This window comes from Sciurus carolinensis, chromosome 2 (assembly GCF_902686445.1).
Source record: "Sciurus carolinensis chromosome 2, mSciCar1.2, whole genome shotgun sequence".
NCBI lineage: Eukaryota > Metazoa > Chordata > Mammalia > Rodentia > Sciuridae > Sciurus > Sciurus carolinensis.
Window position 1 is genome coordinate 87,790,005 of NC_062214.1, and position 14,510 is coordinate 87,804,514.

General features: G+C 40.7%; 1 protein-coding gene across 1 annotated transcript in view; it reads right to left on the reverse strand.

The window, feature by feature from the left end:
• Positions 1-14,510, reverse strand: part of Iqch (IQ motif containing H) — a 212,340-nt gene that overhangs the window by 11,200 nt on the left and 186,630 nt on the right. The window contains exon 18 of the mRNA XM_047540480.1: positions 8,161-8,283. Within this exon, the coding sequence (XP_047396436.1) occupies positions 8,161-8,283 (123 nt within the window). The remainder of the gene's footprint in view (positions 1-8,160; positions 8,284-14,510) is intronic.

Sequence of the window (14,510 nt, forward strand, 5' to 3'; positions counted from 1 at the left end):
TCCCTCCTGGGAATAGAATTCTTGGTTGACAGGGTTTTTTCTTTCAGCAACTTAAAATTATGATCCAATTGTCTTCTACCCCTTACAGTTTCCGTTGAAAACTCAGATACCAGTCTCATTATTGCTCCTTTGAGGATAACATCCCTTTTTTTATTTCAGGGGCTTTTAAGATTTCCTCTTTCTTTTTGACATTTAGTTGTCTAATTATGATGTGTCCACGTGTGATTTTCCTTATCTTCTCAGATTTGAAGTGTTATTTGAATATGTAGTTTGATATATTTCACCAATTTTGAAAAATCTCAGTATTTATTTAAAATCGCTTTCTTATCTCCTTTTGAGACACTCAGCTGCATAAATGTTAGACTTCTCTTCCTTTTCCACATATCATTCTATATTGTCATTATTTTTTCCCTTTGTAATTCAAAATATTATCACTGACTTGTCTCCTAGTTATTTTTTCTGATCTCCTATTCAAATAATGTACTCAATTATTAACGTTGGTCATAATAATTTAAGTTCTGGAATTTCTGCTTGGTTTTTAAAAAATAGATTTAGAACTATGATCAAATTATCCTGTTACTCTAAAGAATATCCTATAATTCTTTTCCTCTATTTCCCTGAGCATTAATCATAGTTATTTTAAGTTCCTGTCTCAAAGCTTCAACATCTGAATCAACTGTGGGTCTTTTTCTATTTTTTTTCTCTTTGTTTTAAATTACTTAGTCCTATCTTTTAGCATATCTTATTTTTTATTGCATGCTGGTCATTGAAGATGGGAAATTGTTGAGGCTCTAGAAAACGTTATTGTCCTGCAAAGAGGGCTTTAAGTTTTGCTTTTTCCAGGCAGATAGAGAACTGGCAGGTCATCTTGACGTATCAAGGGTTGATTTTAAATGTTGTTGGATCTGGTCTGTTTAAATCTTTCTTCTTTCTCTTTGTCTTTGGTCTTTTGTACTAGAGAAGTGTCCTTACTCCTAGAGCTTGGTTCTTCTAAAGTTGCCACTCCAAGTCTAGAGTGTTTGTTAGGGCCCCTTTGAAATCTTTGCCAGATCTTGAAACTTCCAGCTACTGGAGTCTTTTGAGATGTTCATCTACAGGGAGGAGTGTATCAGTGACTTAAACAGCGCAAAGTTTGTGGACTTTTCTTTTGATGTCTTTTCTCTAGGATTTTGACTCTCGAGTCTCCAACAGTTTGACAATTATTATTGTTAATAGTAGTAGTAATAGCAGTAGTAGCACCAGGGATTGACCCAGGGGTGCTTAACCACTGAGTCATATCCCCAGCCCTTTTTATTTTGAGGCAGGCTTTCACGAAGTTACTTAGGGGCTCACTAAGTTGCTGCAGTTGACTTTGAACTTGTGATCCTCCTGCCTCAGCCTCCCAATTCCCTGGGTTTATGCACCACCGTACCTGGCAACAATTTGACAGTCCTGGACTCCAATCTCTTTCTCCTCAGCCCAATAAGACTGTGATTTCTGTTTGTATCTATTCCCTAATTCAATTTGGGAATGTCTTCAAAGAAAAAATTGGGGTAAATATGACCTTATGTGCTTAAGGACTCTAGTTCCTCATATACCACTTGTTTGGAGTTGCCCTCCTCTGCCTTCAAGCAGTTATTTTACGCGCGTGCGCGCGTGTGTGTGTGTGTGTGTGTGTGTGTGTGTGTGTATTCATTCATTCTATAAACTTGTCCAGTGTTCATAATCATTCTTGGCAAGAGAATTAATTGGATACAATCTCCCTTGCCATAGCCAGAATGAAGCTTCTCAGTTTAACAGGACATTATAACTCTCCAAGAAAGGTGACCAGGGATCTCCTCAGAGGGAATAACAGAATTAAAGGCCTTATTCAAAGTTGTTTTTCTTTAACATCCCATAAAAAAAGTAAATATTTGACTTTGCATGTGAGAGATGTGAGGTTCTACATGTTAGCAGCTCACCAATGAAAACCTCACTGTAGGCAAAATTTTCCCGGCAACGCCATCTACGCACGTACCCCAGTCTCACTCCCTTGACAATGTACTTCCTGTACTCATTCCTGGATGCCAGAGTCCTCACTGTCGTATCTTATTCAGGCCTGTTTTCCCAGGGAGTATCTTAGGTTAATAGAGAATTTTGTTTGTTTTTATTCAACTTTTTCCCGCTTCACCCATATTTAAAATTTTACTCTCCTGTAAAATTCTTCTCAGGCTAGTATTAGCACTATAGTAAACAATATTTTGCTATGTAAACAAATAAAATGATCTAATCCTCAACTTTCTCATCTACAAAACTGGCATATTTATCTTTCAAATAATGGCAAGAATGGAACAAAATATGTGAAACATTTTACAATGTATAAAACACTTCCAAATCTTGTCCTAAGTAATTATGGATGATCCATGAATCTGGAGATTCTAGATCAAGTCTGGCTTCCCTGATCTGAGAAGACATGAACTGAAAATTGCTGCTCAGCCCTTGCCACTCAAACATTGGGAGAACAGAGACAGGGTCACTGAGATAAATGCTTTTATCTGGAAGGGGAGAGAGAGAGAGAGAGAGAGAGAGAGAGAGAGAGAGAGAGAGAGAGAGACTGAAGAGACAGGGGTCTGTAGGAATTCTGAGGACCCACTGGGTTGATATGTCAAGGGCTCTTGTCCTTTGGGTGAGAAATGTTCCTTGAACTGGCCTGATGCCCTGATGCACTTGCTTGATGAGACATTGTTCTTTGTGGTCCCTTGCTCTGCCTCCTGGGAATTTATTCCTTCTTGATAATCATCTGGTCACATTTGACGTGAGCATTAGAAATTACATTTTCCATAACAATTTAAAGACTTTCTCACCTGCTTCCTGGCTATAAATGGTTAAAGGTCCGAGGATTGTGTTAAATTATAAACAGGACAGTCTCTAAATTCATACGGATACTTCTCTGTGTTGAGTTCTCTCAAAAGCATTGATTTCAGGTGAGGCATGGTGGCTGCTATAATCCCAGCATCTTGGGAAGCTGAGGCAGGAGGATTTAGAATTCAAAGCCAGCCTTGGCAACTTAGCAAGACCCTGTCCTAAATAAAATATAAAAAGGGCTATTTTCTTGTTTTTGTGCCTTTCTTTCTCTTAATTTCAGGTATCTTCAGCATTCTCAGGTATCAGTAAGAGAGCTATATCCTTTGTCTCTTTCCTGGGCTATTTCTTTTACATGAAATCATTTGCTGGACACCATAATCTCTGTTGTATCCTTACTCTGAATACCTTAATGCAGTCAGGGGTTTTAATGGTAGGTTTTAGAAATCTTTAATTTGACCCTTATTGCAAAGCTTTTACTTGGCTTTTGTTGTGCAAAAGCCTTTAATTTTTTTATACTTCCTTTTTGAAGTTCAAGATCAGTTTAGCTTTTCCAGTTTCATAAAATACAAAGTTTCTGGAATCTCTCTGTTCCCTTTCATTTCTGTTTGCAAACTGCTGGATTCATTTAGAAGCTCATAATTTTTGTGTACTTTGCCAAATGCAGCCAACAGTGCTCAGCATACACAATGATTATCATATTTTCCAAGCACTTCTCTAGAGATTTAGGTACATTAAGTATATTATTTGCCTTCCAAGTTATCAAGGTGTTGGTTCTGCCAAATATTTCACCACTTCACAACAAGGATTGTGATCCCTTTTGTTTCTGTTAACTTCTTTATTTTCGCCAGACCCACTAAGCCAATACCAAAATTTTAGGTTTCTGTTTTGGGAGTGTCCTTCTTTTGATACTGATTTCTATAACAAATAGTTTATGCTACAGGAATTTTTTTTAAAAATTCTTTTTTTTTTTTTTTTTTTAACAACAAAAGCTGTAGTTTCTGCTCAAGCTCGGCTCCTCAGGTAGACCCCTATTGGTTTCCTTAGGGACCAGGCTGAAGAAAGCTGTGTCTCAGTGTGCTTCCGTGATTTTCCCAGGCAGGAAAATAATATGGCAACTCTTAAAGGTTTCACATAAAAAGGACATATCTCACTTCTGCTCATATTTCACCAGTCAAAACAAGTTACATGACTGACCCCAACTCTGGGGGAGGACTGAGGAAGTATAATTCTGTTACATGCCTGGAAGGAGTGGGGACAAGAATATCATTGAGTGGCCCTAATGGTTCCACACACAGCAACACCCTGGCCCAAGGAAATGATGCAGGCGGTTGTGGAACTATTTAGAACCAGGGCACACTGCCTGTGTGTGTGAGACCAGCTCTGCCCCACACTGCTTCAGGCAGTAAACACGATGCCTTTCCCCATATGGCTTTTGTTACAACTTCCTTTCATTAGGAAACCAGTGGGGGTGTTCTGGAACATCACAGAATACCAGGAATGAGACCCACCAAGTCGCTTAACAAACTCAATGATGCTTCCTTCTCAAATTCAAGGAAAAATAAACCCATAGGGTGATCTGATTTCTCTCTCTCTCTTTTTTTACTCCTGAGACCTTAGATAAGAAACATCATTTGAAATTTGGCGATAATAATGGGAAATAACAGACTGGGATATAGCTCAGTTGATAGAGTGCTTGCCCGGCATGCACAAGGTCCTGGGTTCAATCCCCCCCCAAAAAAAAAAAAAAACCAAAAAAACCAATAATGGGAAATAAAAGGGCTGGGGGTGTATTTCAGTGGCAGACCACTTGCCTAGCATGCACAAGACCCTGAGTTGGATCTCCAGCCCTGTAAGGGGGGAAAAAAAAAAAAAGGAAAGAAAAACCATGTTCAGAAAACATTGAAGGATTCTTCTTTTGGTAGCACTGACAATGATGTATTGTTAATTTTACTTTCTTTTTCAGGAAAAGCACCCACTTTAAATTCAACCAAGAGTGAGAAGAGGTTGTCGAGTTCACATTGGTATTTCAGTCAATGATTTTCTTTTCAGACTCAATACAACCCAAGGAAGCAATGAAATTTTATGGAAGTTAATTGATTGAACCCAGGGGCGCTTAACCACTGAGCCTCATCCCCAACCCTTTTTATTTTTTATTTTGAGGCAGGGTCTTACTAAGTTGCTGAAGGCCTACGCTAAATTGCTGAGGCTGGCTTTGAACTTTCGATCCTCCTGCCTCAGTCTCCCTAGTCACTCGAATTACCAGTGTGCACCACCGTGCCTGGCTAGGGAAGTTAATTGTTAAAACTATTTCTCCGTAGGGACTTCACAGAGGCTATGAAGAGAAGTCTGCTTCTGCAGATGAAGAGCATATAAGAGGTATCTAAATGGAAGTTTTCATTTGAAATGGATCCCAGCTTTTGGGACTAGTGGGTAATCATATTTTAGTGAAAAACAGTGATTAAGAGGAAAGGGCACATAGCAGATGCCTGGGTGTAAAAGAAAGAATCATGTTTGACTTTGTGGACAATTATGGATTCAAATGTCAGTTCCAGCTGGGCATGGTAGTGCATGACTGTAATCCGAACGGCTCAGGAGGCTGAGGCAGGAGGATTACAAGTTCAAAGCCAACCTCAGCAACTTAGTGATGCCCTAAGAAACTCAGTGAGACCCTGTCTCAAAATAAAAATTAAAAAGGGCTGGGGATGTGGCTTATTGTTTCAGCCCTTGGTACCCTTTGGTACCCTTGGTACCAAAAAAAAAAAAAAAAAAAGTCAGCTCGATGACACGTCTGGCTTTGTGACCTTGGGAAAATCCTCGCTGTCATATGGCAGAAATATACCTTTTTAGAGCACAGCATAAAGAATACTGGCCCACAGTAGGTGCTCTGTAAATGCTGGTTCACCACTTGCCTCCCCAAGAAAAGGTCATCAAGAAAGAAAGTAGAAAATTCTGACCAAGGATGAACCCCAGGGTCTAAAAATATAAGAACCCATCTCAGAAAAAAATCAAGCGAGATACTGCTGAAGGATTTCCAAAAATTCCCTGTGGTCAGATGACCCCCTTTCACATCAGAGCTTTATAATCCCACTCCCCACCACTTCTCCTTTTCTGTTTATTATTTTCTCTTTTTCTTTCTGATTATCTCTTGTCATTTTTAAAAATGAATTCTTTCAGCCTCTGAATTTTATTCTTCCTCTTCGTTTCTGTCATCCTCTTCTTCATGTTGTTCCCTATTCTATGACTCTCACTCCGTATTTCTCTTTCTCTCCTGTTTCATCTTCCATCCCTTCTGAGTTGTTTAGCATGGGCCACCTGGAGGTGAATCTTTGGGACTGTGCTGGCTGCCTTTGGTGTCTCTGTGCACCCTTTCCGTAGCTCTCTCCAGTGACCCTCAGTGAACCCCTTCCCCCATACCCTACCCCTACATCCCTGGGCCATGTCAATCTATTTTCCCTACTAAAGTCTGTTCTCAGAAATGGATCTGATCAACTCTAGAGACAAAAGTATAAACAACTTATTGAATTTGCAGCTTTACTTTTCTCAAGAGTACTAGAACCCCAATCAAGTGCAAAGCCTTTAGCCCAAGAATAAATCTCTAGAAATGATTCCAGGCACTAGAAAGGGACAGAGCACATTTTTTGTTTGTTTGTTTGTTTTTTTAGACAGGAGTCTTTTCCTGCCCAATACGCCTATTCACATAATTTGTTCTACTTTGATGTTTTATGCATATATATATATATATATATATATATATATATTTTTTTTTTTTTTTTTTGCGGTGTTGGGGATTGAACCCAGGGCCTTGTGCTTGCAAGACAAGCAGTCTACCAACTGAGCTATATCCCCAGCCGCTACTTTGATATTTTAGAAGAAAATAAAATAAATAGATTTGGATTAAGGTAGAGTTAAATTTAGCTACCTTGTGGTCTGTGTTTCAGCCTCATCGGTTTGGGGTTGAAAACTAATTACAAAGGGGTTCTGTGCAGCAGATGCAACAATTAATTTCAGGTAAATCAGTTCAATCTGGCTTTTTCATTCTTTCTGTATTTTATCAAATTTAATGTAATTTGCAAGGCAATATGAGCCCCATTATATGTGTTTGCAACCAGCATGAATCAATCAAACCAAAGGGCCTTGTGCACCCTGACAGTGCCCTGGCAGCTTGCTGGGGATTGCCAAGTATCGCTGGGCCATTCTGTCACAGTCGGCCCCATGCTAAAGATTTGCATGCTTTTCAAGGGCTTATAAAAATATTTGACTCCTGAAAATTGTATTGGTTCTCAAGTATGACAACTATAAATTAATAGATATTGAACTGAATGTCTGCAAATCAAAACATTCAATCAACTGGCTACTGCTCAATTATGTCATTATACACACATTATATTTAATGTGGGAGGTGAATTTATTTCAATGTTTTCTTGTGGGGTTGGATCTTCCACAAGTAAGCATGCACACAGTCCCTCAGGGTCTTAGAACAGCCCTGGGTATCAGGGATTTGAAAATCTGCATCAAAGTGGAAAAACAAGGAACCATTTCTCCAGAGTCATATGAGTCTCTAGGCATAAGTTCAGAGAGGAGAGCTAGCTGTTCGGGGATAAAAAATAGGAGACACCTTTTTTTTTTTTTTTTTATCAGAACTCCTTCAGGAAATAAATTGTTATATGTAGATAGGAGAATGCTATGGACTGAGTTATATTTCTCCAAATTAACATTTTCAAGCCTTCAACCCTTATGTGACTATATGAGAGGCAGGGCCTTCAAGGAAGTGATTAAGGCAACAGGAGGTCGTAAGGGTAGGGCCCTGATCCTTTAGAACTGGTAAAAGATGAGGCATCGGATTTCCCTCTCACTTTGATGTGAGGATACAAGAAGCTGGTTATCTTCAAGCCAGGAAGCTGGTCCTCACCAGGAACCAAATCTGCCCGTGCCTTAAACTTGGACTGCCAGCTTCCAGAACTGAGAAAATAAAATTCTGTTGTTTAAGCCACACAGTCAGAGCTGTTTTTTTCTGGAAGTCTGAGCAGACTAAGAAAGAGGATATTTATTGATAAGCAACTTTGAGTAGGCTCAGAAAGCTCAGGGCCTGCTTCAAGATGGAGCGATCTAGTGTGGCATTACCAAGGTGGCTGGGCAAGTCTGGACTGGAACTGAACTTCCCGGGACTGTGCTACTCCTGGTGGAGTGCCTTTCTGCCCTTCCCTAACCAGCCTCCACCTTCCTCTAAACACATGCTAAATGAACCTTCAAGAATATCTGTTTGAAGGAGTAGCAAGCTCTAGAGCACCCACAGGCCTACATTGGATCCCACCCTGGTGAACTTGTAACCCTTCATACCTCAAGGTCATAGCCAATGCCGTGGGCCTTACACATCTGGAGAAAGACATAGTGGAAAACCAGTGAGAGATTGTTGTGCCTCAGCTGGGAGGTCATCACAGCATAGCGACTGGTCGCCGGTGACTGGAAAAGGCCACAGATGAAAATTAGGCCCTTTCAAAACACATTTTAACACACTTTGGACATTAGCATAGCTGTAGATAAGCAGAGAAGCTATAGTTGCCCTGTCACTAACATCTTACAGACTATGGGACATTGTCACACTGAGGAACCAAGCTGCTACATTACTATTAGCTCACTCAGGTTTGTGCTTCATTTGGGTTTCATTGGTTTTCCTCTAATTCCTGGTTCCTACTGCAGGATCCCACCTAAGATACCATGTTATGTTTAGTCATCTTATCTCCACAGGTCCTGTTTTTTGTGATCTCGGCATTTGGAGGAGTACTTGTATGGTATTTTATCGAACAACCTTTTTGTTTGTATGGTGTTTTTCTCATGATGAGACTGGAGTAGTGTGTTTTTGAGAGGAAGATCACACAAATAAACCACCATTTTTATCATCTTGTATCAAGGGTCCATGATGCCACAGATTGTTGAATGTCCCCTTAGTTCCACCTGTGAAAGTCCTGGTCCCCTCGGTGGTGCTACTGGGAGGTGATGGAACTTTTAGGAGGTGAGCCTTATGGGCTGTCCTTAGGTTGTTGGGGGCATGCCCTCAAAGAGGATTGTGGGAGCCCATCTCTTCCTCTTCTTCTTTAGCTTTGAGCCCTGGCTCATGATGAAAGTGGTTTTGCTCCACTACCTACTCACTGGTATTACCATATATCATCCCTACCAGAGGCCTAAAACAATGGAGCCCTTTGATCATGGACCATCCCAAAACTGTGGGCAAAATAAACCTTTCTTCTTACAAGTTAATTACCTCATATTTTGTTTTAGTAACAGAAAGCTGACCAATACACATGCTATCAACATGACTTATTGCTAATGATGCTCACCTTTATTATTTGACTACGATTGTTTCCACCACCTTAGCAGAACCTTACAGGTCTCTTTCTGATAAAGATACTTTTTCTCCTTTCCCATACTATACCTTTTGGAAGCAAGTTGTTGAACATAATTCACTTGCTTGAGGTGGCCAATATTAGAATTTCGATACTAACTGCTTTTTTGGGGAAATGATTATTCTTCATCTTGCTTATCCATCAGTAGGAACTAACCCAAAGAGACTAGTTACAGTAGACTCAAAGAATTTTACACACATATTTCCTAAAAATATTTAAAATTGAATGCATAAAAATTAACACATTGAATCCTGACAGTTTTGTAGCATGCCATTTATGAGATGTGACATTTGCCTCTGACAATCAGCTGTTTCTCCTGGGATAACTAGAAATTGGAAGAGCTGCATATAGGGCAACCTTATGTCAAAGAAGGTCATGATTCCTGGTTCAGATCTTGAACTTGAGGGGCCCTCAGGTATTGGGCAACCAGGTGCAGTGACTTGGAAAAGAAGAAGGCAAAGGAAGTGCCAATGGTGGGAAGCTGGCTGTGGGGGATCCTAGTGACCTGACACTCATCTGCAGTCAGTCTTTGGGCTCTGTCTGTCTCTGAGATCATGCAGAGATCTGGGGATGACCGAGTGGCTGGCAGAGGATAATCATCCCCCTACCCTCATGTATCTCTTTCTCACACACACGCAACACAGATTTCATGGCCACCCCATGTGGAGTGTCTTTTTCTTGAACATTTATATCAAGTGCTGTTATCTGAGGGTCATTGACAGCACCATTGATAAGGCTGCTCTTCCCATATGTAGGCAGAATCCATGCCTATCAAGATGTTAGGTCCCTGCAGGCTAATGCATCTTGGGTTGTGCACCTCTATTAGTATTGTCCCATTTGTACCCATTGGAATTTTTTTTTTTTTTTTGGGTGCTGGGGATCGAACCCAGGGCCTTGTGCTTACAAGGCAAGCACTCTACTGCCTGAGCTATCTTCCCAGCCCCCCATTGGAATTTTTTTTAAATATTTTTTTTTAGCTGACAATGGATCTTTTATTTTATTTATTTATATGTGGTGCTGAGATTCAAACCCAGGACCTTGCACATGCTAGGCAAGTGCTCTACCACCGAGCCACAACTCCAGTCCCAGTCATTGGAATTTTTAAAAAATTTTAACTGATACACAAAAACATCAGAGTTCATATTAAGGGGTATCATGATGTAATGTTTGATACCTCTATACATTCGTAATGTTTAAAGCAGGTTAAACATACTTACCTCCTCAAACTTTTATCATTTGGGGGTGGGTGAAAACTTACAAAATCCTTTCTTCTGGCTTTTTGAAATGTACAGTGCCCAATTGTTATCTGTGGTCACCATACTGGCAGTAGTACCCCAGAGCTCCTTGCCCCTGTCTGTGACTTATACTCATTGGTCAACCTTCCTCCATCCTCCTCAGGATTTGTTCTTCTTTTGGACAAAAGAAAATCGACTTGAGCCTCCCATGCCTCACGACTATACACTGTTATCACCCTGACCTATTGTGAGTTGCTCTTGTCTGTCTCTTGGTTTCTGAATCTCCAAGATGGGCATTATGCTGGAACGCAGAACAGGCCTTCAGTATTCACCGAATGAGAGAAGGAAGGAATAAATGAAATAGATGGGGTGGAGAGTGCTTCCCTCTGACTTCAGAGACTCTTCAAAACACATTACTCAGGCGGCAGCCAGTCAATGAGTGCTTAGGGTGGAAGCCCGTGATTTACAAAACAGAGGATGGGCACACCATCCCCAGACAATGACAACTCAGGATGACCTCTTCAGGCCTTGTCTCCTGGAGGACAATGTGGCCCTGATGGACTAAGTAGGAATTATTGGTAAGGTGACCATAACCACCAAGAGAAGCACTCTGGCTCAGCTGGTTGGTCAGTCTGGATAGGCACGGCCACCAGCTCTGTCCACCCTGCCATGCCAGGCTGTGCCATGCTCCTGCCTTCAATGAAACCCAGAAGCCTGAGCTTTTGCACATGGCAGTGAACTGTAAATACTCTGGAATTCCATTGTGGTTACTGAGCATGTAATTGCGTGGTAATTGCCATGAATTCACAAGATAATTCCAAGGTTATTTCTGTCTTCTCAACATGTCTTATGCTGCCAATACTATACAAACAAGCAAAATCAAGATCAAGCCCCAGTCAGCCAGGACAGGCTTCCAGGATCACCTGCTTATAGGATCAGCTCAGGGCTGTGTATCTTGTCTCCGAAGTACAGCAGAAGAGCTCACTGTCCTGTGGAACATGGTTCTAGACAACAAGTAAGGACAGGCTGCCCTGAGGTTTCTCCCTCTCTGTGGATGCAGACTGTAATCCCACCTCCTGCTGAACTTGAACCTGACATTCATGAAGAATCCAAAAGAAGAGTCGGGACATTTGGTAGGTCTCTCAGTTGCATCTTCTCTGTTACCATCACCAACTAATCCAGACCTTTATTTCCAGGAATGCTGGAGATAGGGATGCAAGCAGAATTTTGTAGTGGAAAGGTGGTATGGAATTGGGAAGGCTGATTTTAAAATCTGTCTGGGTCACTTACTATCTACGTGATTGTGAACATATCACTTAACTTCTCTGATGACCTAGCACTGAGTCTGAACCTGCTAAATGGTCACTGTTCCTGTAAAAGGGTTTTAGACCTACAATAAATGTAATTCCCAGGTTGTTTCCTCCTTGGCTGATGCCTCTGCCTCCTGCGATTTTGAGCATTACCAGCAGATTGATGGTTTTCCCCAAACCCAGGTTGGTCATTCTCCTGCTCAGAAGCCTCCAGCGTCTCCTCCTTGCCTTCAAGATGAAATCTAGTAGCTTGGCTTGGTGAGCACCCCAGGCTTGCTCAGCGCACTGTCCTAGCCACTTCTCCTTACCTCTCCCTCCCCTGATTCTCTGTTCTTGGTTCACTGCCACCTCTTTACAGATCATTTCTCTTCAGACTTCATCCCATTTGCTAGGGGAGTTCTCTTAGTGATCGCTGTCATCCTTAAGGCCATTCCAAGTTCTGTGTGCTTACCAAGTATCAAGGTCATCTCTCCTAAGAATTTCAGCAGCAGGCTGGGAGTCTGTCACTCAAATGGCACCTACAGGAGGCCTTGTGGGTTTTCCTTGTGTGTGTGCTATTTTAATATCGAAGTCTCTTTGTATCTCCTTTCAACTCCTCAAGGATGGGGACTTTGTCAAATGTCTTTGTATCCCTGACGGTGGGTGAGATTTCTGGCATATATTAGATGCTCAATAAATGTGTTACCATAATGCTGAGAAAGATGAACATACAGAATACATCTACTTTTTAAAAAGACTTAACCTATTCCACAGTTTCTACAGAAATAAAACTACTGATTATCTAGGGTTGACTTTTCTCCAGCCTGATAGCTCAGATGACAGGAGTACTAAGTGAGAACTGAGTGAATATGGAGAGACTTTGGAAGTGTCTGCACACAGTAAGCACTCAGCAAATATTAGTGGTTATTACTTATTAAACTATTACTTAAAATAAAAATGGACCAACCAACCAATAAGCCATTTTATCAAAAAGGTATTTGAGTCAGAAGACCTGGACTTTGTGACTTACTAACTTTATGACCTTGGGCAGCTCACTTAACTTTACTTGGCCTCAGTTTCCTATTCTGTAAAATGGGCATAATTCTTATCTTTTTCTTAGGGTTACCCTGTGGATAAAATAAGCCCATGTAAATTTAAAGTGTAAATCATTATACAAATAGAAAAAAATATTATTAAGAGTTTGTTTTGTGTATCTACTCTCTTCTGATGCTTAAAATCCATTTAGGTTCTCCAAGACTCAAAAAAGAAATCACCATTTGGAACTATCAATTCAAATAAAAAATGCGTATGTCCTTTGATTCAACAATTCCACTTTCTGCAATGTGTTTTATAAGCTATACTTAAAACATGCACAAAAAGATGCATATCAAAGTTATTCTCTATAGTACTGTTTGTAATATGAAAAATGGACTACCAGCAGAGGAAAGGATAACTAGATTATGGCACAGGCATGCAATGGAATAATGTGTGGTTATTAAATGAGAACATTCTGGTATAGAAAGTGCTTCAGAGAAAAAAGTGAAATTCAGAAGTGTGTATCATAGGGTACATTTTAGATATAAAGGGGGAGAGAGTTCTTCTGTGTGTGTATTTACTTGTCTATACAAAAAGATATGCTGAAAGCATACACAACGGAGAGTGGAGGCGCTCTTTGTGAGGTGGGGTGGGAACTGAGCAATGGACTTGAAAATTGTCAGAAGGACTTGCCTTTTGAACCATGTAAATTATATGTATCTCAAAGACTTAAATAAGAATGCTATTAAACTTGATCTTGAAGAGCTGAAATGTTATTTCATGAGTATTTTTTGGTGGAAAATGTTGATTTTTAGAAAACTGTAGGCAAGCTTGTCTCTAGGGCTCATGGGATAGGTGATACTATCTTTTCTGCCATTTATATTGAAATCCTGTTTCCTTTCCAAAATCCAAAAATCGTTCACAACCATTCAACCCATCCAGTACTATTGAGCTTGGGCTGAGCTCAGAGCAGACAAGGAGCCAGCTTATGATGGCAACATGCCTGGAAACATCCTCTCCCACAGGGAGAGGAATCCTCCTTTGGAGAAAGAGTTTCCTCTATGGTCTCGCCCAGAGACTTCCTCGGGATGAGCTTTATCTCTTCTGGGGCCGGATCTCTGACTCTCAGCCAGGGTGAGTCAGGCGAAACTTACAGGCCTTTAAATTCGACAACCCTGAGATTAAATCTGGCTTCACCAGTTGCTTGCTGAGCAACCTTTAACAAGTTGCTTAACACTTCTTAACCCCAATCTTCTTATCTAAAAGTAAACATAATAACAGTAATTGCCTAATATATTGGGTTGTAAAGAGATTCACTTAAAGCCTGTAATCAAATACCTGATGTGGAGAAAGGCTCAACACATTCTGGATGTTATTATCATACTAACATATGTGTCATTGTTATCTGCTGCTTAATTTTGTCCTTCGATAAATCTGGAGCTCTTTGCTGCTTGTCCTTATGTCCTGTGGTTAGTTTTTGGTTGTTGTGGGGTTGTGTGTGTGTGTGTGTGTATGTGTGTGTGGACTAGGGATTGAACACAGGGACACTCTATCACTGAGCTGCATCCCCAACCCTTTTAATGTTTTACACTGAAACAGATTCTCACTAAGTTGCTGAGGCTGGCCTGGAACTTGTAATCCTCCTGCCTCAGCCTCCTGAGTCACTGGCTCACAGGTATGTGCCACCCACCCAGGGTCTGTGTTTAGTTGAGAGTCAGGCACAAATA